Here is a 25,111-nt window from a genome sequence, read left to right on the forward strand (position 1 = left end):
ATCAGAGCAAATCAATCTGGTCAAGGGAAATACCCCAATGCAGCTCACTCTAGCCATCCTCTCCTCCTAAGGGGTGAGAAAAAAAACCCAGAAACACGTGTGAAGTTCGTAGTCCAGAGGCATAGCCTCACTGAGAGACCAGGACCTAATCACGGGACTTTAGAGCATTTCCCCTGCCCCATATCTTACCACCACATTATTAAAGACCTATTTACAGCAGTTCCTTTTACCTGCTACATCATGTACAACTAACTATAAAGAGAAAAATGGTAAGACATACTAAGAGGCAAAAATAAAAAAAACACACACACAAATTGAAAAGACAGAGTAAACATTAGAACCAGACATGGCAGGGATGTTGTTGGAATTATCAGACCTGGAATTGAAAACAACTATAATTAATATGCTAAGGGCTCTATGGATAAAGTAAGTAGCATGCAAGAAAAGATGGGCAATGTAACCAGGGAGATGAAAACCTAAGGAAAAACCAAAACAACTGCTAGAGATAAAAATCATTCTAATGATTTTAATGAATATGATGAAGTAATAGAAAAACAAGGAGTAGAAAGGAGAAACAGAAGTAATATTTGAAACAATAATGACTTAGAACTTCCCCAAGTTAATGTCAGACACTAATCACAGATCTATGAAGCTCAAGAAACATGAAGCAGGATAAATGCCAAAAAACTACATCTAGGTATGTCATATTCAAACTACAAGAAAAATCAGATCTATTTCTTTAACTCTTGAAAGATTTACCTACAGAGGAGTAAAGATAAGAATTACACTCAACTTATCAGAATCATTCCAATAAAAGAGAGGAGTAAAATACCGACATATCTCATTTATTGAACTTTCTTTTACTGCACTTTGCAGATAGTGCATTTTGTACATTTTTTACAAATTGAAAGTTTGTGGCAACTGTGTGTCAAGCAAATTTATTGGCACTATTGTCCAACATCATTTGCTCACTTTGTGTCTCTATGTCATATTTTTGTAATTATCACAATATTTAAAACTTGTTAATTTTTATTATATTTTTATGGTTATCTGTAACTAGCAATCATGGATGTTACTATTGTAATTATTGTGGGGTGCCATGAACCATGCTCATATGAACCAGAAAACTGAATTGATAAATGTTAGTGTGTTCTGGCTGCTCCACCAACTAGCCATTTCCCTGTCTCTCCCCTTCCTCAGGCCTCTTTATTCCCTGAGACAAAACAATATTGAAATTTGGTCAGTGAATAACCCTACAAGGGCCTCTAAATGCTCAAGTGAAAGGAAGAGTCACATGTTTCTCACCTTAAATCAAAAGCTAGAAATAATTTGGCTTTGTGAGAATGTTACGTCGAAAGCTGAGATAGACCAAAAGCTATGCCTCTTGCCCCAAACGGCCAAGTTATAAATACAAAGAAAAAATCCTTGAGAGAAATTAAAAATGCTACTCGAGTGATCACATGAATAATAAGAGAGCAAAGAGCTTTATTGTTAATATGGAGGAAGTCTATTGCTCTACGGATAAAATATCAAACCAGCCACAATATTCCCTTAAACCAAACACTAATCCAGAGTAAGTCCCTAACTTTGTTCAATTGTGTGAAGGCTTAGAGAGGTGAGGAAGCTACAGAAAGAAAGTTTGAAGCTAGTAGAGATTAGTCCATGGGGTTTAGGAAAAGAAGTAACCTTCATAAGAGTGCAAGGTGAATCAGCAGTGCTGATGTAGAAACTGCAGCAAGAAGATCCAGCTAAGATAATTAATGAAGGTGGCTACACTAAGAAACAGATTTTCAGTGTAGACAAAATAGCCATATATTGGGAGAAATGCCATCTATGATTTTCATAGCTAGAATGCAACAGATTGCCTTGCTTCAAAGTTTCAAAGGACAGGCTAACTCTCTTGTTAGAGACTAATGCACCTGGAGACTTTATGCTGAAGCCAAATGCTCATTTACCATTCAGAAAATACTAGGGTCCTTAAAAATTATACTAAAACTACTCTGTCTGTGTTCTATAAGTGGAACAACAAAGCCTAGATGTCAGAAATCTGTCTACAACATGGTTTACTAAATATTCTAAGCTCAGTGTTTCATCCTACTGCCCAGAAAAAAAGGTTCCTTTCAAAATATTATTGCTCATGGACAACACACCTGCTCACCCAAAAACTCTAATTGAGATGCACAAGGTGATTAATATTGTTTCCATTCCTGCAACCCTTAAGTCAAGGAGTAATTTCAACTCTAAAGTCTTATTATTTAAGAAACACCTTTTGTAAGGTTACAGCTGCCATAGATAGTGATTCCTCTGATGCATCTGGGCAAAGTAAATTGAAAACCTTCTGGAAAGGATTAACCATTCAGGATACCATAAAGAACAATCATGAATCATGGTTCAACATTAACAAGAGTTTAGGAGAAGTTGATGCCAATGTTCATGGATGACTTTGAAGGGATCAAGACTTCAGTGGAGGAAGGAAATGAATATGAAGTGGAAAAATCAAGAGAACTGGAATTAGAAGTGGAGCCTTATGAAGTGACTGCATTGCTCTAATCTCATGATAGAAGTTTAGTGAATGAGGAGTTGCTTTTTATATATATGTTGCTTTTTGAGATGGAATCTACTTGTGATGAAGATACTGTGAAGATGGTTGAAATGCCAGCAAAGGATTTTTAATATTATATAAAGGAGTTGACTAGGCTGTGGCAGGGTTTGAGAGGATTGACTCCAATTTTGAAAGTTCGATTGTGGGTTAAATACCATCAAACAGCATTGCATGATGCAGAGAAATTGTTTGTGAAAGAGTCAATTGATGTGGCATACTTAGTTGTTGTCTTATTTTAAAAAATTGCCACAGCCACCCCAACCTTAAGCAACCACTACCCTGATAAGTCAGCAGCCATCAAAATTGAGGCAACACCTTCACCCAGCAGAGATTACTATTCAAAGACTTAGATGGTGGTTATTATTTTTTAGCAATCAAGTATTTTTAAATTGAGGAATTTACATTTATTAAGACAAAATGCTATTGCACTTAACTGACTACAATATGGTGCAAACAGAACTTTTATATGCACTAAGAAACAAACAAAAAGTAATCATGTGACTTGCTTTACTGCAATAATTGCTTTATTGCAGTGGTCTGGAACCAAACCCACAATACCTCAAAGGTATGCCTGCTTTTAAAGTGTTGAGAGAAAAAAGGCACCAACCTATAATTCTATACCCTAATAATTATCTTTCAAAAGTGAAAGACTTTCAAAGATAAATATTAAAGGAATTAGTTTCCAGAAGGCCTGCCTTATAAGAAATGTTAAAGATTCTTTAGAGAATCTTGGTATTTTTTCAATGGCATTTAAAATAATATCCAGAGAAATACCTACACACAAATGTGTATAGTAGTTTTACTGATAATTGCCAAACTCAATGGCAACCAAGCTATCCTTCAGTAGGTGAATGGGTAAATAAACTATGAATCATCCAGACAATGGAAAATTATTCAGTAGTAAAAATCATTGAGTTATCAAGTCATGAGAAGACATGGAAAAAACTTAAATGCATAGTGCTTAATCAAAGAAGCCAATCTGAAAAGGCTACATACTGTAGGGTTTCAACTATATGGTCTTTGGAAGAGGCAAAATTATGAAAAAAGTAAAAAGATCAGTGATTGTCAGAAATTTGATAGTAGAGAGGGATAAACAGGTAAAGCACAGAGGATTATGAGGTAGTGGAACTACTCTGTATCCTATCTCAAAAAAGAGTAATATGCAAATTGACCAAACCTCTGCTACACTCACAAGCCACGCCCACCAGCCAATCAGGAGCAAATATGCAAATAAACCCAACCAAGATGGCTGCAGCCACAGAGAGCAGGAGGGAGGTTTGGGTTTCCCTGGCAATGGAGGAAGCCAAGCTTTCCGCCTGCCCTTGCTGGCCCAGGCCTCCACTCCAGGCTACAAAGTTTCAATTATAGGAGATAAATAAATCCCAACAGAAATGGCAGCAGCCACAGAGCTGGAGAGAGCAGGAGGCTAGGGTTGCCCCCGGCGATGGAGGAAGCCAAGCTTCTACAGCCCTGGCCTGCCTTGTCTTCTGCTTAAGGCTACAAAGTTTCAATTATAGAAGATAAATAAATCCCAGGTACCAGCACCTCCGCTTGGGTCGCCGGGGGGCGTGGCCGGCCTGCAAACCACTACAGGCCCTTCGCCCAGGCTGCCCCACGGGAACCCCCACTGTGATCCGGGACACCCTTCAGGGCAAACCAGCTGGCTCCTACCCATGCAGCAGACCTGTCTGCTGTCAACATCTGCAAATTTACTTAAATCTTGTCCGTATATCTTCTTGATTTCTAGCATGACAATAGAAATCTTAGTTTAATGATTCTAGTTGTTGATCATTTTACAATTGGCCATCTACCAGAACTTCCTTAAATATACTTACTCTTAAAAATATTTAAGATTTCTAATAAATAAAATTGAAATTTAAAATTTTTCTTTAAAATTCTTTGAGAATTTTATTTTGTATTTATCATTCTTTCTTATAAAACATTTATCATTCTTTTCTGATAAAATCAACTTCCAAATAGCTACTAATATTTTTAACAGTTGTACCACATTAAAGTTTGGTGGTTTAATAGTTTAATATGTATATAGCAAAGCTTAGTTAGCTCCATTCCCACTACAAATATACTCAGGAGAAACTTTAAGCATATCAAATACACACAAAGTAAATGTTTCATCTAGTAAAATTAGACTGGTATCAATTATTTTCAATATTTTAACCCAGAAAACACAATGTTTTCTGTGATACTGAAGGCAAACATATAGGACTGTACTTTCCTTTTCTATATATTCTCATTTCCAACATTTTTTAAACAAACCATGACATCCTACAAAACTGAGGAGGTGGTCAAAATGTATATTACCAAACCATCAAGAACACTATGTTTTTACTTCCCAGAAATCTGGAGATTAAAAAAAAAATACACTGCATTCTAAGCCATGTTAGGTTGGACCTATTATCCTAATAGTGTGAAGGCAGATTTTCATTGTCACAGATTTTTATGTGTGAAGTACAAACGGAATTATCTTTATAAAATGGGAGAAAATTACGACTACTTTTCACATGTAATCTTGACATTTTGAAAAGTGCTGTAATGGATCTATCCCCATGGAGACAAATATTTTACCCTTCATATCTGCAGCCAAAATTCTGCACAGTATACTCAGACTTGACCCAGTCTCTAAAGTTTGTCTTGAGGGTTATATGATTTTGAAGTTATGTCCAAGTTAACAGTAAAGATTCACAGTGTTTTCATTTTCCATCCTTCCAATTGATATTGTATGTTATCTTTTTTTGTAACTTCAGGTTTTTCAAGATAAAAATCTGTTATTTATTCAATAAAATAGAAGATCCAGTAAAAAGGAAAAGTTTGAGAGAACTCAAAGCAAACTTCTGGAACTAACAATTGTAGCCCATGCTCGCATTCTTCTAATTAGTAGGAATAAAAAATATCACTTACAAACATCCAGACTGTGTCTTCATTTTATCCCTGAAAAACAATAAATGAAATATTTAATTCACAAAAAAAATCACATATGTCACTGATAGATGCTGTTATTTTCCCTTTTTCTCCTATTTATAATATTAACTGAGATAATATATGCAAATATGCTTTACCTGGTGTCTTACATAAATTAGTTGTCCAGTAAGTGCTTATTAGGTTTTTAATTGATTCATTTGTTTCATAACTCATTCATTTCCTTTTATACTTTGAAAATAGATGCATTTTTAAAATTTAATTAACATAGACCCCAGGTTTATTATTCATAGAACTTTGTAAGTCCCAAGAGCAAAAACAAACCTTTTCACTGAATCTCATCACTGGATCTTTTTTATTGGTAATTTCATACATGTGACTCATCAAAATTCTCTGTGTGTGTGTGTGTGTGTGTGTGTGTGCATTAAAGGATAGGAAAACTTAGATTTTTGTCATCACTGCACCAACATACTTGACTTACAAATCATCTCACTGTTGTCTGTCTATCTGTGTGATGGCCTCACCTTTGAAGGCACTATACACTGAGTGGCCAGATTATTATGACCACCCCATCAGTACTTTGTTGGGCCACCTTTTGCCTTCAATTCTGCAGCGATTCTTCTTGGAATTGACTCCACGAGATGTTGAGAGGTGATGCGAGGAATCTGACACCAAGCCTGATGAATAGCACTGTCCAGTTCTGTGAGATTTGATGGTTGTGGAACCAGCTGCCTGATGGCTCTTTAAACTTCGTCCCACAAATGCTCAATTGGCTTGAGATCTGGTGATTGTGGGGGCCAACTAAGCAAGGTAAAGTCTCCCTCATGTTCTTGAAACCATTCCTGTACAATACGAGCACCATGGCATGGCGCATTGTCTTGTTGGAAGAAGCCATTTCCATTGGGATACGCCATCAACATGATAGGATGAACTTGATAAGCAACAATACTTAGGTATGTTGTGCTATTCAGACATTGTTCCACACAAATTAAAGGGCCCAAATCATGCCAGGAAAACATGCCCCAAACCATAACACTGCCCCCACCAGCTTGAATGGTTGTACTCATGCATGTGGGGTGCATGCTTTCATGCTGTTTCTGTGAAATTCTCACTCTGCCATCTGCGTGATGCAACTGGAAACGTGATTCATCGGACCACATGACTTTTTTTCCAATGCTTGACTGTCCAATCCTTGTGTTCCTGTGTGAATTGGAGACGTTTTATCTTGGTGACTGCAGACAGCAAAGGTGTTCAAACAGGCCTTCGGCTTCCATATCCCATACGATGCAGTGTACGGCTAATTTGCCTACAAATGTCAGGTGGTCATAATAATCTGGCCACTCAGTGTATAACTCTCTAAGATTTCAATGCATCACTGAGTAAGTGCATTTCAAGACACCATAACTAGATGTCTAAACAGCAAAATCACATAGTTAATCCAATCTACACCAATAGCTTATTCATTTCAGGGTTTTGTTTTTACTTAACCACTTTATATTTTAACTCTCCACATGGAATTTTGCCTATGTGCAGCTTCATTTCCATAGTAGGCTTATTAAATACCATGGAAACAGTTCACTTACATAAAAAAACCTGCATAATAATTCCTGTCATGCATTAATACATTATTCATGCATTAATTTATTTTTCCTCATTAAAATGTTTAATACCTAAAATTATATAATGCATTTGCTTATTTGCTTACTTGCCATCTCTCTTGTACACTAGAATATATGATTTATGAGGCCAGTCTCTTTGCTGCTATACCCTCATACAAAACAGTACCTGGCACATATTAGATGCACAATAAATATTTGTTGAATGAATTTGCATATTAACAAAAACATGGCAAATGTCTTTCTGTTCCAGCACAATCTTATGGAGGGACAGAAATTTACATTACCAGGTGGGATAGGATGGTCAGTTAGGTTTTGTTAAAACCCCAAGAGGATTAGGCTGTGGTTAGACTGTTTCTCCTGAGGGTAGACCTTGTTAAGAACAAAATGCACTGGAATGCTGCAAATGGTTCCTCTTCCTTGCCCTCATCAGAAGCAGGAGGAGATTTTTCTCCAACAGTCACTGTAATAACCTGGTAGAGCTTCAAGAGAAAATTCACAAAAAGTCTGGGATCACACATATGACTGGATCCCCCTGGAGTTTTTGCCCCTCAAACTTGTCCACACTGAGCTTCCAGAAAGTCATTGATGATAGTTCAGGTTTCCCTACTTAACTGTTCCTGCAGTTTTCTGCTGGTGGATTTCTGTGTTGGTAATTCTCTGTATTCACCTGGCTCTCCAATCTGGGGGACAATGGCTTTCCCTGTGACCTCACGTCTCCTACAGACCTAAGAAGAGATGAGTTTTCAGTTTGTTCACTTTAACTTCTTAGGGTGCAGTAGCAACTTCCAAGCTTCTTATACATGTTGATCTAGAAATCTGAAGTCCAACTCTGTGTGTTCTTCATCCTATTTAAGAAATTTCTGCCTGATTGAAAATCAATAGTTTATTCCCCCCCTTTTTTTATTGTTGTAAGTATTACAGACGTCCCCCACGTTTCCTCTTTTAGCCCCCCTTCACTCAGCCCTCCGCCACCCCAGGCCTTCTCCATGCCATTGTCTATATCCATGGGTTTTGCATATGTGATCTTTGGTTAATCTCTCACCATCCCCTCCTCACTGAGATTTGTTAATCTGTTCCATGTATCCATGCCTCTGGACCTATTTTGTTCATCAGTTTATAGATTTTCCCCTCCCTTTCTAAAAGTTTTAGAGTTTGAGGTTTATATTTACGTTTGTGATCTATTTTCAATTTGTTTTTTTGAGGTAAAAATTGAAGTTTATTTTATTACTTGTATATATTATATGTGTTCTTTATCAATTGTATTTGTATTCATTATTAATTATATAAAATAATACATTTTGGGGTTTTTTTATATTATTTGTGGCTATCCCATATTCCCCAACAACAATTTCTGATTTCTCAGTCCCCCAAGACAACACTGTTCCCCTCAGTTATTTCCTGCCAGTGTCATGATCCTGAAAGTGCTTGCAGACAGAAAATAAGGTAACCATAGCTCTAACCTCATTTTTGCTTGCCTTAGATGTCCACACTCCTGTGCTGTGTTTTCTAATCTCTGAAAACAACTCTTTCATTAATGTTATCCAGTTTTCAACATTGCAAGGGAACTTCTGGTTCCAGTTATCCCAACATGACCAAAATTTGAACTTGTCCTCTTTTAAATGGAGTTGTCTTCTCTGATTTTTGCTTATACAATAATGCATTTGAACATTGGTTTTCGTGGTGGCATGGTAAAAGACTTATACTGGTAGGTGACACATTTTTTTCTCTTCTATCCTTTTTTCTACTTTTCCTCCACAGAAGCAGAAATTTTATTAATCATATTCTTTATTTCATGGCAACCCATCATCATTCTGTTGGAGTGATTAGAGCAAGCCACTCTAAGAACACAACATTTCATTAGCTCAGCATCCTGAATGATTATTTCTCACCATGTCACATTAGTGTAAGTCAGGCAAACTCTACATGGTGCCTTTTCTCTGACTGATGACTCAAGTATCCAGGATTTTTCATCTTTTGATGCTGCTGAATTAGCAAGAGAACAAGAGAGTGGTAGTGCATAGGGTGTAATGATCAGGCCTAAAAGTGCTGTGTTTTACTTCGACCACATTCTATTGTCCAGGGAACACTCAGATGGTTCCAAGGTACTTGCATGGAGTCTGGAAGATACAGTTTTCCTTTGTGTTCAGTAGGATATGGTTTTTGTGAATAATGAGTCTTTAATGCAAATGACAAATCATGCAAGATTTCTCTGTTATTTTATTTTATGTCACTTCTCCCCTTTATATCTGATTCCTAGGCCCATTACCAACACATCAACATAGGCACCTACTCTGTTAGATTTCTTTTGATATGAGTTTTACTAAAAAAATTGAGAGTTACTTACATATATATGTATATTTTTAAATTTATTTAAATTATATTGCGCTTAATAAAATAGTTTGATACATGTTTCTGTTGTTGTATGTATCTGTACAGAATACTGGAGACTTTAAATTTTCAATTACTTAGTATCTCATTCTGAGGGTCTGATTGAGTAATCATAAGGCAAGGGTGTGTGTGTGTTACATACTGTTGAATTGGCACCAACTCCTGCAATATGATGAATGGCAATATGATGAATGAGTGATGTCCACAATGTCCACACTGTCTTCTCCTCAGCAACCCTGCTCAGCTCCTATAGACTAATGCCTATAGCTTCTCATATTTTGTTTTTCTCTTCTCCTGCTGCCTTCTATTTTCCCCAGCACTATTGTCTATTCTAAAGACCCTTGCCTTCTGTGATGTACCTAAAGTAGGACAGCTTCAATTTTGTCATTTTTGCTTCTAGGCATGTTTTAGGTTTAATTTGCTCTAGGATCCACTTGTTCATCTTTCTGATAGTTCAGGGTATCTGTAGAGCTCTCCTCCAACACCATATTTCAATTAAACCATTATTTTTCTATCAGCTTTTTTTCAATGTCCAACTTTCGCATCTGTTCATAGTAATTGTGTATGCAAGGGTGTGGGTGATCTTAGTTTTGGTATCTAATGACACGTCATGTTCTTGGTGATCCTTCTTAATTCTTCTTTGCTGCCCTTCCAAGTCTCAGCCTTCTTATAGTATCCATTTGAATTGATGATTGAAATAAGGTAAGCAAAATCTTTAACAATTTTAATGTCTCCGTTGTATATATTAAAATTGTGTATTGCTTCTGAGTATTGGCAACCTCCGAACTCATGCAGGTCTCTGAGTTTGTGATGGTGGCAATGAGAGTTGGGTGGCAGTAGAGAATGGTTTTAGAGCACAATGGTTGATCCATCTTGTCTCCCTGGGTGATGTCTGATTATGAAATACATCTTTTGTGTCATGTTAACATTTGAAAAGCAAATGAAAAGTTAGACATCATCTCCTCAATTAAACACCAGAGAAGTACAAAGATAATATTGAGTCTGTTGCAAAGAACCTCAAAATGAAAGTTGAGAGGCTTGATATGACTTGGGACTGCCAATTTAAAGTAATCTAGACCCAAACCTATAGTCAAAGATAAAGCATTTCATTTGTATAATAAACATCATCAACAAGAGTAGCATTGAGAGATGCTATTAAGTATTATCAAATCTTAGGGCACTAGTTGTATCTTTTTGGCAGGCAACACCAGTCAGAAAATACTAGTAGGTAAAATAACTTGAGAAAAGCATCTATGATTCCTGATCATATTTAAATATTTCTTTTTAAAATGTGAGTTTTCAACCCTGAAGATGCCATAAATGCCCAAGAAACTGTACCAACCCATTCTAAGGTGATCACCAAACCCACTGAATGAATCCAGAGAATCTATAGTCTTGAGGCTGATGCACTACTTGGTAAGACCCTCTGAAATTTTTCTCTGAGACAGAGCACCCAACATCCTAAAGAAATCTCATGGCTCATATTCTGGTTAAATGTTGATCCAAGAGAGAATGTTCATGAAATAGTTTGAAAGGTCAAAATGTAAGTGTGAAGAAGATAGTGTAATGGAAGTCAATGATCTAATTTTTTTTTTCTATTCCTATAGTTTCTTACCTAATATCAGAAGCAAGTGTGAGCTATAAAAGAACTGTAGCAGTCCTAGCTGGTTTGGCTCAGTTGATAGAGCATTGGCCTGCAGACTAACAGGTCCTGGGTTCAATTCCAGTTAAGGGCACATGCCCAGATTGCAGGCTCGATCCCCAGTACACAGCATGCAGGAGGCAGCTGATCAATGATTCTCTCTCATCATTGATGTTTCTATCTCTCTCTCCCTCTCTCTTCCTCTCTGAAATCAATAAAAATATTTTTTTAAAAAAGAACTGTAGCAATAGTAAAGCTACTGGGGTAGAGGTTGAATGATAGACAAAAGATTCTGGAACAGAGCAGATACAGAGAAACCAAGGCAAGTCAAGAAAATTTTATAATCAACCGGAAATATCCAACTTTTACTTTTTGAATTAATTGCCTACATATTTTGGGTTTACTTAAAGAATCAGAGACAGGACAGACATTTAGATGGGATAAGATTTTGTATTACATGTAGCTTTTCTTTTACTTCCAGCCACTGTGGGTAAATACGAAAGTAGTTGAAACAAATAATTTGCCAAAAAGTTGTAGATTCTGGTGGGAGAGGGCAGTTAACAAATACTTCTATCCATATATACACCAGGAATTTTGTGAAAGACATCGAAGTATAGCATGGGATGTAGTCTTTCAGGATTGAGTTTATTGATTCAGTCTGGTTGTCATTGTGCAGTGATAGAGGCTGGATGGAGACACAGAAAGATTTTGTTTAGTGTTCCTCAGAATCAGGACATGGATTGAGGATGCTTTCAGAAATCTTGTGTAGTGATGGCTCAAAGCTCAGGATGGAAACAAGACTGACTCGGTTTTGAATCTTAGCTATGGAAATTACTATAGAAGCAACAACATAAATTTCAAGGAAAATATCATAATATTTGGTTGAATGAATATAATGCAACTAATTTATTCCATGTTGATGACCATGGGTTGTTTCCAGATTTTACAGAAAGTACTAATATAACCATTAATATATACATGGACATAAAAACACTTATGTTTAGAAGAGGAATTCTATGTGTATGCGAGGGTATATGAAGTTGATGGACATGACTCCAGTCCAAGATTAAAGGAGGCCTTTATTAAACTATGGCACTGGGTTATAACATTCTATCTCTGTTACTTCTGATTTTGACATAATGTCTTATTTACTTAATTTCTCTGATTCTTAATCCATAGCCATAAACTTGTCAGTTATTCTTTCTTTCCTAATAATTCTCTTTTCAAATATGAGTAGCCTAATGACAAAATCCTTGCCTGTGTTCCTGATACTTTACAGCTCATTGGATCAAGTACCACTTTCCTGCCTAAGTTACTTTCTTTTTTTTTTTTTTTTTTTTTTTTTTTTAATGCCAGCCCCTGATGTAGTTCTTACAGGAAGTTACTAGTACCAATTGTTCCTCAACATGCATTTCCCTGTGGATATTTCATATATGTCTCCTCTTTTTATTGTGGCTAGATGTCTTGTTTAATTTTGTTGCCTGTTTGATTTTTTTTTTTCAAACTGTGCCTTGGCTCGCATCTGAAAGCTTTAAGTCCAGGACCATACTAATGCATTTTAATATCCCACCACCAGGTAAGCGGACTGAATGACATATAGTGGATGATAAAAACTACTTATAAATGCACAAATCATTGAGCATATACCTTAATTTATATTAGATGGATCTGTTATTTAGGCATTGAGTGCCCTTTTTTTCTGGATTATAATTAAATATTTTTCTGTTTCTCTCCTGTTATTTCCTGTTGTAATAGGGCCCACTATTTTATAAGAATTTTGAAAAATTATTATTCTTTTGATATTTATATGCATGTGTGGATGGAGAATTGTTAATATTAACGTGTATATATTTCTTTTAGAGATCTTGCATGAGATAAAGCAATTCTAGCAGCTTCATGGTGTGTTATTGAGGCTAAGCTTTATCACACCTCCTCACTCAAATACTGGTTTTTAGTCATTTGGTTTACTATTATCTGAGCCCTTTTTATTGTATACTAGAGGCCCAGTGCATGGTGCACCGGGCCTCTAGTATCTAATAACATAAAGCCCAATAATTTTCTCCTATCATCTCACAGAGCCCTGGAAATATGGTAGCTCCATGGACAATTCTCATTTACTTGAGTATTTGTCTGCTAATTTTCTATTATTTTTTGGCATGAATAGCTTCCTCTGAGTCACATTACTAAGCTCTAAAGTGTATGTAAATGGTGTCCAATACAATGACTGTTCTCAGAATGTTAAAGAGAAACTCCTTGACATATGGCAAAAGCATTCGATACTTTTCTCTGTTCTGTTCTTTGAACATATAAGAGTGACATGGTATAGTGGAAGGGGCATGGAGGTATATATGATAAATTTGAATACCAATTCATTATTTCATTATTTATCTTCATAAATAGATAAATAGTGAAATAAGGAAATGACAAGCAATCAAAGTGATCCAGAATCCTTATTCTCTAGAGTGTTCTTGTGTTATTTTCTGACAGTAAATGATATTGGCTTGGTTGGGTCAGGGTGCAGTGCCTTATTAATTACCTCTTGGCTGAATAAGTGAATTTATGATCTCTCACCTCAAAATAAATACTGGCTATCTGTTTCTGCCTGAGCTTCCATCATGTAGGAGAATAGACTCAAATGGTGTTAGACCTTTAGCTCTTCTCTAACACCTCTCATTCTCTTTAGTTTTATAAGTCCCCATGGAATTTGGTTATAAGTCATTCACACTTTAATGAAAATTCACTCAACAATTATTTATGAATAACTCATATTCCAGACACTATGTGAAACATGGTATTTTGGAAATACATTGAAAAATTTTTGTAAGTTTTACTTTTTAAGTTTGAGACAGATTAAATAGGAGGAACAGGAAAGAGTATTTTTGTACAGATCTTTGAAGCACTACTGTTCACCTCACCTTCCCACTAGTATTGGACAACTGATCAACTTTTAGTTTGTTCACAGTTTTCTGAACCATCAAAACAACTATACAATGTAAGCCTTCTATTCTCTCATGTCTTGTCCACAAACTATTATTTTCTCCTTTTAAAGCCATGTTTTATCTTTCAGATATGATGTGCATTTTTACCTTCCCATTTGACTTCTTGACTGATTTTGCCTCCTTATAGGCAATGCCTCCCTCAACCCCTTGCAAAAAACCCCTTCTAGCTCTAATTTTCACACTTGGGAATTTATACTTATACTTACTAATTACTTACTAATCCACTCTCTACTTTGGATTCACAAGTAGAATTCACACTGCCAAGGGAGAGTTACAGAACTAAGACCAGGTTTGAGGTTTTCAAACAAGGAGAATTGGTCTGCCTCACATTGCTATCATCACCAAACCATAATAGAGAGAGCTCAAGGATCCCATCTTGTGCCCAGGGTGGATGGATGACCTCTAGCATGCACATTTTGTTCAATTTTGTATTGCCTTTTTATAACAAATGAAATTCAGAATACTCAAGAAAGCATATTTCACATATGGCAGTCATTTTGACTCTAAAATTAAAATATAAAATGGGATCTCTTGATAAGAAACATAAAATGTAATCAGAACACTGCATCCATGATATGAGAGTTCTAGTCGCAAGTTATAATAATAAATTTACATCTTGGAAGATGTATATCTATAAATTTAAAACTTATTCTATTTAATTTTGTTTCTTAACATTTATGTTACTTTCTCAAGCCTTAAGTATTACCATCTTATGCTCCATTCCTTGAACAATGCACTTCCTAATTCCCCCAAATTATTTTGATTTTATTTTTTTATTCCAATTGTAATACACTTCTCTAATCTTAAAATAATATCTTATGAAAATGAGTTTTATCTCTTGAATAACAATACTGGGGGAAAAGATAGAAATGATATCCACATAGCCTTATGCTAGATCTCAACAGCATATGAGTATATATCTTGTGAATAAAATAGAAACTTCTGCAAGCCAAAGCAAACATTTGCGAAGCAAAAAATACCCTTTGGGCCAGACAACTTCTGGGAGATAGTTCAAAGCTAGGTCATCAGAGAGGGGAAAAATGAGGTTTTGACTGGAAGAACCCCTGGGTTCTACTTTATTCTGGGGAAGTTGAAACCCAGAGAACATCATTAACCCTAAATTATTCCATGTTAGCTATTTTATGACTTTAAACATAACATCACAATACTTCCAACTCCACATTAGACTAGTTAAATCATAATTAGGATTTAACATTGAAAATTAGAAGCTGGAATATCTAGTAAACTTACAGTTTCTTCCATACTCAATTAAATTATTGTATACGCCATGGTCACTGAACATTTGTACCTTCTGATAAATGAAACAGTGTCTAAATCATACTATTAATTAGTTTTAAAAAGACATGGACACTGTGTATGCTTTATGTGCTAGAATGCTATCATTAAAAACAATGAAGTATATCCATCTATCTATCTATCTATCTATCTATCTATCTATCCATACACATGCCAGTCAGAGTTCTTCAGAGAGACAGAACCAATAGGATAAAGAGAAGAAATTTACTTTAAAGACCTGACTCACATGATTGTAGAACGTGGCAGGTATGAAACCTACAGGGCAGGCTAGCAAGCTGGAAACTCATTAGGAGCTGAAACTCTAGTCTTCAGCAGAATCTCTTCTCTGGGAAATCTTCGTTTTTAGTCTTGAAGCCTTCAACCGATTAGATGAGGCCCACCCAGATTGTTGAAAGTAACTGCTTCTACTTAAAGTCAACTGATTGTTTTGTTAACCACATCCATAAAGTACTGAAAAGCAACACCGACACTAATGTTTGACTAAATAATGGAGTACCACAGCTTAAACCTGTTGACACATAAATCAAACATTTAGAGAAGGAATTACACAAAAGACTGAAGAGTAGGAACTGGAAAGCCAATGGGGGTATCTTTTTTTGGGGTCATCAAAGAAGGTGTTTAGTTTTGTGAAATTTTTTTAAATCATTTTTGACCAGATAAGAAAGGTATAGAATGCAATGATGAGCTACATTTCTTCTCAGCTATTTTCTACTGAAAAATTAGAATGTATTGCTTCTAATTCTGAGGATAAACTGGAAATCCATAAATAAGCCCTTTTTTCATTTTAACATTCAAATTTTGAATTGAGTTAGAAGTAGTCTAATTTCACACCACCATCTCTCAAAACAAAGATCAAAAGCAGTGATTTTCAACCTTTTTCATTTCATAGTACATATAAACTAATTACTAAAATTCTGTTGCACACCGAAAACATATTTTTTGCCAATATGACAAAAAATAGGTATAATTTTGGTTGATTAAAATAATAATAGAAATTACTTATCCTTTTTGCTCCAAAGTGACTTTTAAAATAATCAGGTGCCTATACTTATATATAAGGATTTCTGGTACCAAGAATTAACAAATCAGATGCAATTTTATTATGCGACATGACCAATAAGAGGCTACTCTGTTTTATGACCTATATGTTTATGTTTCAAGACAGAGCATTCACACTAAACAGCTATTGTTATATTGACTGTTATCATTTTTTATATGGTAATCTAAGGGAAAAAAGGTCTGTGCCTCTGACTAAATAGTCAGGTATTGTATATTTTAAAAATTCTTACAGCACACTATTGGAAATTGCTGGTCAAAAGCACAAAAGTAGCCAAAGAGGACTGTTTCATTCTATGCCTATTTCCCAAGTCTTTGACTCATTGTATGCCCATAATTATCTGGGTGTGTTTACGTCTGTGTATGTATGTGGAGTGCTTATGACAGAAAAGAACTTGTGACATAGCAGCAGGTGAAATAATTCACAAAAGTTGTCAGCCTGAAGTCAGAGTCAATGAGGAAATCTCATTTCCTTGTTCTTAGTTCAATGTCAGAGCCTATAGCCCAAGGTCACGACATCTGAGTAGGGTTGCAAGATCACAGAAAAGTCTTTCCTAAGATTAATGGCAGGGCTGAGCCGAAGATGACTGAAGGGGCACCCTCTGGCATGCTCATTTATCAGGGATTTACTTGTTGGCTAAGGATAGCAGTAACAGTTTGTATCTGACAGACACAACTGGATATGTGCAGTGAGAAACTTTGTATTTGAAGTTGGATTATACGGGTTCTATACAATTTCCTTTTCTGTTGCTGGGACTGTCTCCACAGTTTCTGTTAGTGAAGTTTGTGCTTTTATTTTACTTCTTAAAATGAAAAGCAACTGTTTTCATAACAAAAAAAATGGCAGCTTATTGAAAATCATATTTAATTAACTTTTAATTTTTCTCCATACTTTAGGAAGATATTTTTCATATGCATATGCAATTTCTAGACTGCTACAATCATAGCAGAATTAAAATTTTCACTTAAACTCTTACTACATTATTCTATGCTCTGTATTTCATAATAGTGCTTTATAATTGTTATTATAAAAATATATTCTAATAGAAAATATGCAAAATACTGGTAAATAAAATAAACATTGTCACTCTTAATCTTACCACCATGTTAAAATTCCTATTAGCAATATTTCCCTATGATCTTTATATTACAAAAGCATATATACACATATGTATACTCACATATGTGTATATACACATGCATGCATCTGCATGCAATGAAATTCTACTAGTTTTTTTCCCTTTTGTTAATCCTGTATATAAAAATGGGTTTTTTATATTTAGCCTTTAAGAACATATTTAAGTGGCTGAATATTATGTAATTGTCTATTGAACAGTATTGGGATAAAAACTTTGTTATTATGTATTTGTGCGTATTCCTGGTAATAAGTTATTAATACTAAGATGCTGGGTTACAGAATATGTATATTTGCTAGGGCCTAAATATTTTTGCCTTCTGCCCAATTCATATGTTGAAACCTTATACCCAAGGTATGGGGATAGGAGGTGAGGCCTTGTGAGGCCTGCATATCCTTGATACAAAAATCTGTCAAATATAAAATTTAAAATAAAAATTGTCTAAATTCACTCACTCATGCACTAAGATGTACAATGATTAAGTGATATATTAGTCAACTAAATCTGAATTGTGTGTGTGAGTATAAATAGATAGGTAAATAGAAAGATAAATTTGGTTATCAGCTTAATTTGACATTAAAAAATCAACCAATGCATTTCACTGCCTTAGGCTAAAAATTGAAAATCATATAATTATCTTAATAACTGCAAAAAAACATTTGCTGAAATGCAACATCATTTTTTTTTTTTTACACAAAATGCACACACAGGCAATAGAAAGGGAAAAAAAGAAGCAAGGGCATGTTTTTCTCCCAACAATTGGTTATTTTCAACAATAAAAATGTCTAAAATTAAAGCTAAGAAATATGGTAGGTAATAAATTCTAATGCTTACTTACAAGACATTCTGAGGTTTTATCTTTTTCCCTCATTTGTAACATATTCCTTTGTTTCTTCATTTTGCTTGACTCTCTGTTGGTTTCTGTGCATTAGATGAGACAACCATGTCTCCCAGTCTTGAAGGAGTGGCTTTGTGAAGGAGATGAAACTCGTCCTTGAACCCTACCTCAGCTCTTGGTCTCTTAAGCTTTGTGATTGTCCAAGCAGCTTATTTCATTTTCAGTCGCTCCTGGTAATTGAAGGTGTGACAAGAACAGTCAGTGACGCAAAGGGGCTGATCTCAGTCCACACCCAGATGCAGGCTGCCTGGAAGCCAGGCCCTCAGACAGTTTTCCCGGTATGCAAACACATCCATCCAGCTCTGTGGGACCTCCCGCCGGAAGCCCTGCTGGCCACCAGAGCCAGGCGGTCTGGACGTGTCCCCTGGGTGGCACTGGAAAATATCAGATCCCCAGAAGAGTGTATCAGCTCACTTCCGGGAGACACCGGTGAGCTGTAGCCAGGCAGAGGGATAGCACAGAGAGGGGTCCCCCGGCCTCTGCTCCCTGATGGCAGCAAGAAGCCCCCTAGGGTGTGCCAGCCCTGAAGACTACCCCTCAGGCCTGCTCCAAGACAAGCAATGCGCCTCTTTCACAGAGAGACTGGGGGTGTGCTTCCGTCGGCCAACAACTGTCTCTTCCCTTGTTACAGTCCCATGGGACCCAGGAATGCACGCTCCCCTGGCCATTAAAGCTAGATGATCAACAGGTGGCTCCTGTTTGGCAGCTGCAAAGATCCGGGCACCAGAGGGGCCTAAACACTCCCTCTGGGAGACACCACTGCTCTGGAGCGCAGCATAGGGAGAATGCAAGGATGGCACCTGCTGGGTACACGAGGCAGAGAGGGAGCTTCTAGAAGGTATCTGCAGAGATGGGGAGGGGAGAGAGGTAAGGGGAGGAGTTTAGGATTAAAAACAAACAAACAAAAAAAGCAAGGTAGAGGAAGAGAGTGAACAAGGCACCCACCAGTCTCCATGCCTGGAGAGTGTTCCAGCAGACTCCTAGGTGCGTGTGAAAAATCAGAAGCTTTACTATAAACCAGTAGTCGGCAAACCGCGGCTCGCAAGCCACATGCGGCTCTTTGGCCCCTTGAGTGTGGCTCTTCCACTATTTTGTGGAGGAGCCACTTCCACGGCCTGGGCGAGTCTATTTTGAAGAAGTGGCGTTAGAAGAAGTTTAAGTTTAAAAAATGTGGCTCTCAAAAGAAATTTCCATCGTTGTACTGTTGATATTTGGCTCTGTTGACTAATGAGTTTGCCGACCACTGCTATAAGCAAATGCGCCTCTTTCACTGAAGGGTCTGGCTGCAATCAGTTGCCTCTGAGCCGGGCCCTGGGGGCAGGTGAGTAAGAACTTGTGAGCAGTTTCTCAGGTCCCTGAAGTTTTGTGGGTCTTAGGACTCAAAGCTACATGTTTTGCGGGTTCATCTTTCAGGTGCTGGTCTTAAAAGGTGGGGTGCCCAGTGTGAAGTTCAAACCCTTTGCTCCTCAGGGATAAGCGCTGGGTTTTGAGTTCTCGCTTGATCACGTGGGTCACATGCAGGGCCAGGTGTGAGGTTTGTGGAGAGATGTGTCCCAGCCTCTCCTACCCTCTTGATGTGGTTTTCTTCTAGCTCGCCTGATGTGTAGTTGTCCCTCAGCCAACCTTTAGTTTTTTGTTGTTTTTTTTTTCAGAGAAAATTGTTCCATAGGATCTTCCTACATCACTATCTTGAATATTAAGAGACATTCTATAAGGAGAGAAATTAAACAAATGGAGGAGAAAAAATATTTAAAGAAATAGTAGAAACTACCATAGTATACCAGAATTGGAGAAAAACCTTAGTCATACTAAAACTAGTCACTAAGGATTAAATAGAATAAAAAATCTCACTGGTAGAAAAATACGGGTGATGAAAACTAAGAACAAGAGTAGCAGAAAATCCTAAAAGCTTTCAAAAGAGGAGAGAAGAGCTACAAAGGGACAAGAATCAGATTGATCTGTCACTTACTGGCAACTCAAGTATATAAAGATGAAAAGCCAAATTTCTCAATGTTCTGAGGAAAAATAACTTTGAATCTGGATAGAGCATATATATCATTAGTGTCATTCAAACTGGAGTGAGAAATAAGGTAGTGTCACACATACAAAAACACAAAACATTCACTGCCCACCAGCAACAGGGAGATGCCTGAAAAAATGACTGACTGACCTCAGACTCCCTCATTAAAAAATAACATAATAAATGATTGAATGAATGAATGAATGAATGGATAATGCTGAGAGCTTCAGCCTTAAACATTTAGCTGCACACAGTTCTCAGAGGAAGGGGAATGCCAACAGTCCAGTTGTTTGGAATGAAGTCTCTAGAGTGCATTTCTATGTTTGCTTTTGAGCATGTTGTTCATTACAAACTTTTATTTATTATAAGCTTTGTGTTCTCATCTGTGCAGTTTACTTCTGTTAACATAAAAACATTCAAACTTGTAAAAAAATTTTGCGAGCTTATTTGAGCCAATCTGTGGACAATTGCAGGGAAGCAGAACCTCAAAGGATTGAGATAATGCTCGGAAGAATGGCGAGTTACATTTGTATTTATACATTGCAATCAAAGGAAGGACATAGGTGGATTACATGAAATCCATTGGTGATTGACTAGAGGCGGGAGAAAGCAAAGGAGGGGAACCCCTGGGATTGGATAAAAAGTAAAATGATAGACACATACTTAGGTGAGTGCAGGAACAATCAACATGATAACAATGAAGGAATTTGTGGTATCTGTCCTGGCACCCAGACACATTATTAGGTTGTGCCACAAGGGGTCCGGAAGAAGGGAAGTTACAAGTTATCCAGACATTTCATGGATATGTTATTATAGGTGCAAAGAGATAGATAGGCTTAGTTAAGGTAAAAGTTAACCTTGTCAGGGAAGATACTGGGCTAGGACGTAACTACACACCATAACTGTTTTTAGTTAAAGTTTAATTTCAGACCATCCGTGTGGTTACTTTAGGTCTTATAGTTTGCAAGACCGCCACACAGGCCTCCCCTGAGCTTGTCAAGTTAGCATGTGGCCCCTTTCATCCACACCTCTGAATGTTTTTGTCTATGATAGTCTCTGGTCCAATTACTGTCCCCATCTGTTTTCTATCTTGTGAGAATCCCTCTAAATTTCTCCTAGCTGATGTCGCTTTTGGAATTTCCCATTACTTTTTAAAAAATATATATTTTATTGATTTTAGAGAAGAAGGAAGAGGGAGAGAGAGATAGAAACATCAATGATGCGAGAGAATCATTGGTTGGCTGTCTCCTGCATGCCCCCTACTGGGGATCGATCTTGCAACCTGGGCATGTGCCCTGGGCCGGAATCGAACCTGGGACCCTTCAGTCCGCAGGCTGACACTCTATCCATTGAGCCAAACCAGCTAGGGCCCATTACTTTTTAATATATATTTACTTTTTTATATCTTTTCTTGAATTTTGGCTTGGAGGGGGAGTAGACATATATGGTCAGTTCCTCATTTCATGCACTATTATAATTGCATATGGCACAGTCCTATGGAGGATTTACTAAAAAACAGATTCAAGTTTTTCCTGTAAAACGGGCACCCGCTCTGGAGAGTGTTATTAAAAGTCTCATTTTGCCATGTTTCTGATTCCCAGTCCATCGTGTGAAATTCAGACAGGACATCCATTCACCCAAGAAACTAGCAAGGTTCGTCAACTGAAAGTGAAGAACTGAGGCCACTGAAAATGAAGAACTGAGGCCAACTGAAAGTGAAAAACATGAGCCCATTCTTGCTCACAGGCAGGAGCCCGTTAACACCAGGGGTCTGAGAGATTTGGCAGGGGCTGGGTGAAGGTTGAGAATGGAAGAGATTTCCCTTACGGAGTTCAAGGACATGTCAGACTACAGTCAAGAACTCTGCTCTAAACCATAATAAAATACCACTCACTAGGATGGCTATAATATATATTTTTAAAAAAGTATTAATAAGAAATGTAGAGAAATTGGAACCCTCGTACATTGCTGGTGGGAATGTAAAATGGTAGAGCCACTTTGGAAAACATTTTGGCAGTTCCTCAACATGTTAAGCATGGAGTTAACATATGACCGAGAAGTTCCACTTCTAGGTATATACCCATGAGGAATGGAAACATGTTCACACAAAAACTTGAACACAATGTTCATAGCAGCACTATTCATAACAGCCAAAAAGTGGAAAGAACACAAATATTCACCAACTGATGAATAGGTAAACAAAATGTGGTATACCCATGCACTAAAATATTATTCGGCAATATGAAGAAATGAAGTACTAGTACATGATATAACATATAAAACTTGAAAATGTTAAGGGAAAAAAGCCAGTCACAAAAGACCAGTCACAAAATTATGACTGCATTTATGTGAAATGTCCACCATAGGCATACCCACACAGAACGCAGATGAGTGTCTGCCTGGGGCTAGTGTGGGAGGACAGGGAGGGGACGCTGGGAAAGAGAAGTTTCTGCTAAGGGGTGTGGGTTTCTTTCTGGAGTGTTGAAAAAGTCCTACCATTGGCCCTCTCGAAGGGGGCGTGGCTGGGCCCTGGGGGCGTGTCTGGGCTCTCGGTGGGGCGAGGCCAGCTCAGCCTGGCAGCAGCAGACTCAGACCTGGAGGAGTGCGCTTGCCTCTGCAGCGTAGGCCCTTGGCGGGGATGCCGGTGTCGCCAGCAGCAACGGGGCCCAGCCGAGAAGGCTGTGGCCAACAGCGAGCCGGACCCGCACCGGGAAGAGAAGCACGTCGAGGCGGACACGGAGGCGCTCTTCAGTGCTGGGAGTGTTGGAATTGTGAGACCCGCGCCAACCCGGAGCTGCTCGCTGCAGGACCTGCCTCCAGAGCTGCTGGTGGAGATCTTCACCTCGCTCCCTGGCACCGACCCGCCCAGCCTGGCGCAGGCCTGCACCAAGTTCCATAGCATCCTGCGCACCGACAGCATCTGTAGGCGGCGCTGCCCGGAGGAGTATGGCGTTGGTGAAAACTTGCAGAACCTGGAGATCATGGGTGTGTCTTGTCGGGAAGTCTATGCAAAGCTGCGCCACTCTTACAGACACATTTTGGGATTGTGGCAGCCAGACATTGGGCACTATGGAGGACTGCTGAGTGTAGTGGTGGACGGCTTGTGCATTATTGGTTGGAGGTACCTGCCTCCCCATTACCCGCATGTGGATGACCCAATGCAAGTCAAGGCGTCGTTTAGAATTCACCTGACGGAGAGGAAATCGGCCTCGGTGGAGTGCATGTACGGCCACAGAGGGCCCCACAGCGGCCACATGCAGGTGCTGAAGGACGAGTTCTCCACGAAGTGCAACCAGACGGACCACCACAGGATGTCTGGCGGGAGGCAAGAGGAATTCCGAGTGTGGCTGAGAGAAGAATGGGGGCGGACGCTGGAGGACATTTTCCAGGAGCACTGGGAGGAGTTCATCCTGATGAAGTTCATCTATAGTCAGTATGACAACTGCCTGACCTACCACCGCATCTACCTCCCGCCCAGCCACCCAGACGACCTCATCAGGCCAGGCCTCTTCCAAGGCAACTACAATGCCCATGGCCTAGAGATTGCCATGCTCAGCTTCCATGGGAGGCATGCCAGGGCCACAAAGATCACGGGTGACCCCAACATCCCTGCCGGGCAGCAGACAATAGAGATCAACCTCATGCAGCGCATCCAGCTGCCTGTTGTCCAGAACCTCGGCAACTTCAACAATCTCTCCCACATTGTCCTGGAGGTTCATGAGCAGGTGAGCCTGGAGCAGCAGCAGCAAGAAGACAGGACTGGGGACAGTGAGGGCCATGGCTGGCAGAGTCCTGCCCAGCCCAATGTCGGGCCACCCACTGAGGTCAGGGAGTCCGGGCCTGCAGCTTTGCAGGAACAGCCTGTCCAGTTTGTTCTGCCTGTGGGCGTGAGCTCATGTAACGAGGACTACCCCCGAACCTGCAGGATGTGTTTCTATGGCATGGGCCTCATTGCCCACCATGGCTTTATCAACCTCGAGCGCATCCCTGGGGTCTTCATCCTGTTCGATGAGGACCACTTCGGGTTCATCTGGCTGGAGGAGAAATTCTTCAACCTGTACAGCAGAGTCCAGGCCACCTTCCAGAATGCGGAGGCACCATCCCCACAGGCCTTTGAAGAGATGCTCAAGAACATTCAGTCCCTGACCTCCTGATGCCCCCCTCCCTTGCCCAGTGGCAGGCAGCAGGGAGCAGGGGTTCTGGACCATCTGGGAAGAGCAGCAGCATACACTTTGGAGATTCTACCTTCTGACCAGAATACCCACCTTCTTATAGGTGTCTGGGTCCAGTCACCAAGACACTTTCTTTAAAGTGTTCAGCATATGCCTGAGTATTTGTCAGTAGCTGATGGAAAAGTTGAGCTGAGCATGTCTTTAAAAAAAGAAAAGAAAAGGTCTTAAAATTAGATTGTACAACTCTGAATATAATAAAAACCACTGAATCGTATATTTTAAAAGGGTGGATTTTATAGTATGTGAATTATCTACATAGTAGAGGCCC

General features: G+C 38.5%; 1 protein-coding gene across 1 annotated transcript in view; it reads left to right on the forward strand.

The window, feature by feature from the left end:
• LOC308248325 (F-box only protein 31-like) overlaps nt 1-24,765 on the forward strand; it is a gene marked incomplete at both ends in the record, with an annotated part of 152,293 nt that extends 127,528 nt beyond the window's left edge. The window contains 2 exons of the mRNA XM_080668298.1: nt 22,213-22,264; nt 23,091-24,765. Coding sequence (XP_080524424.1) covers nt 22,213-22,264; nt 23,091-24,765 — 1,727 coding nt within the window. The remainder of the gene's footprint in view (nt 1-22,212; nt 22,265-23,090) is intronic.
• Between the last annotated feature and the right edge of the window lie 346 nt (nt 24,766-25,111).

This window comes from Plecotus auritus (assembly GCF_963455305.1).
Source record: "Plecotus auritus genome assembly, chromosome: 5".
Lineage (NCBI taxonomy): Eukaryota > Metazoa > Chordata > Mammalia > Chiroptera > Vespertilionidae > Plecotus > Plecotus auritus.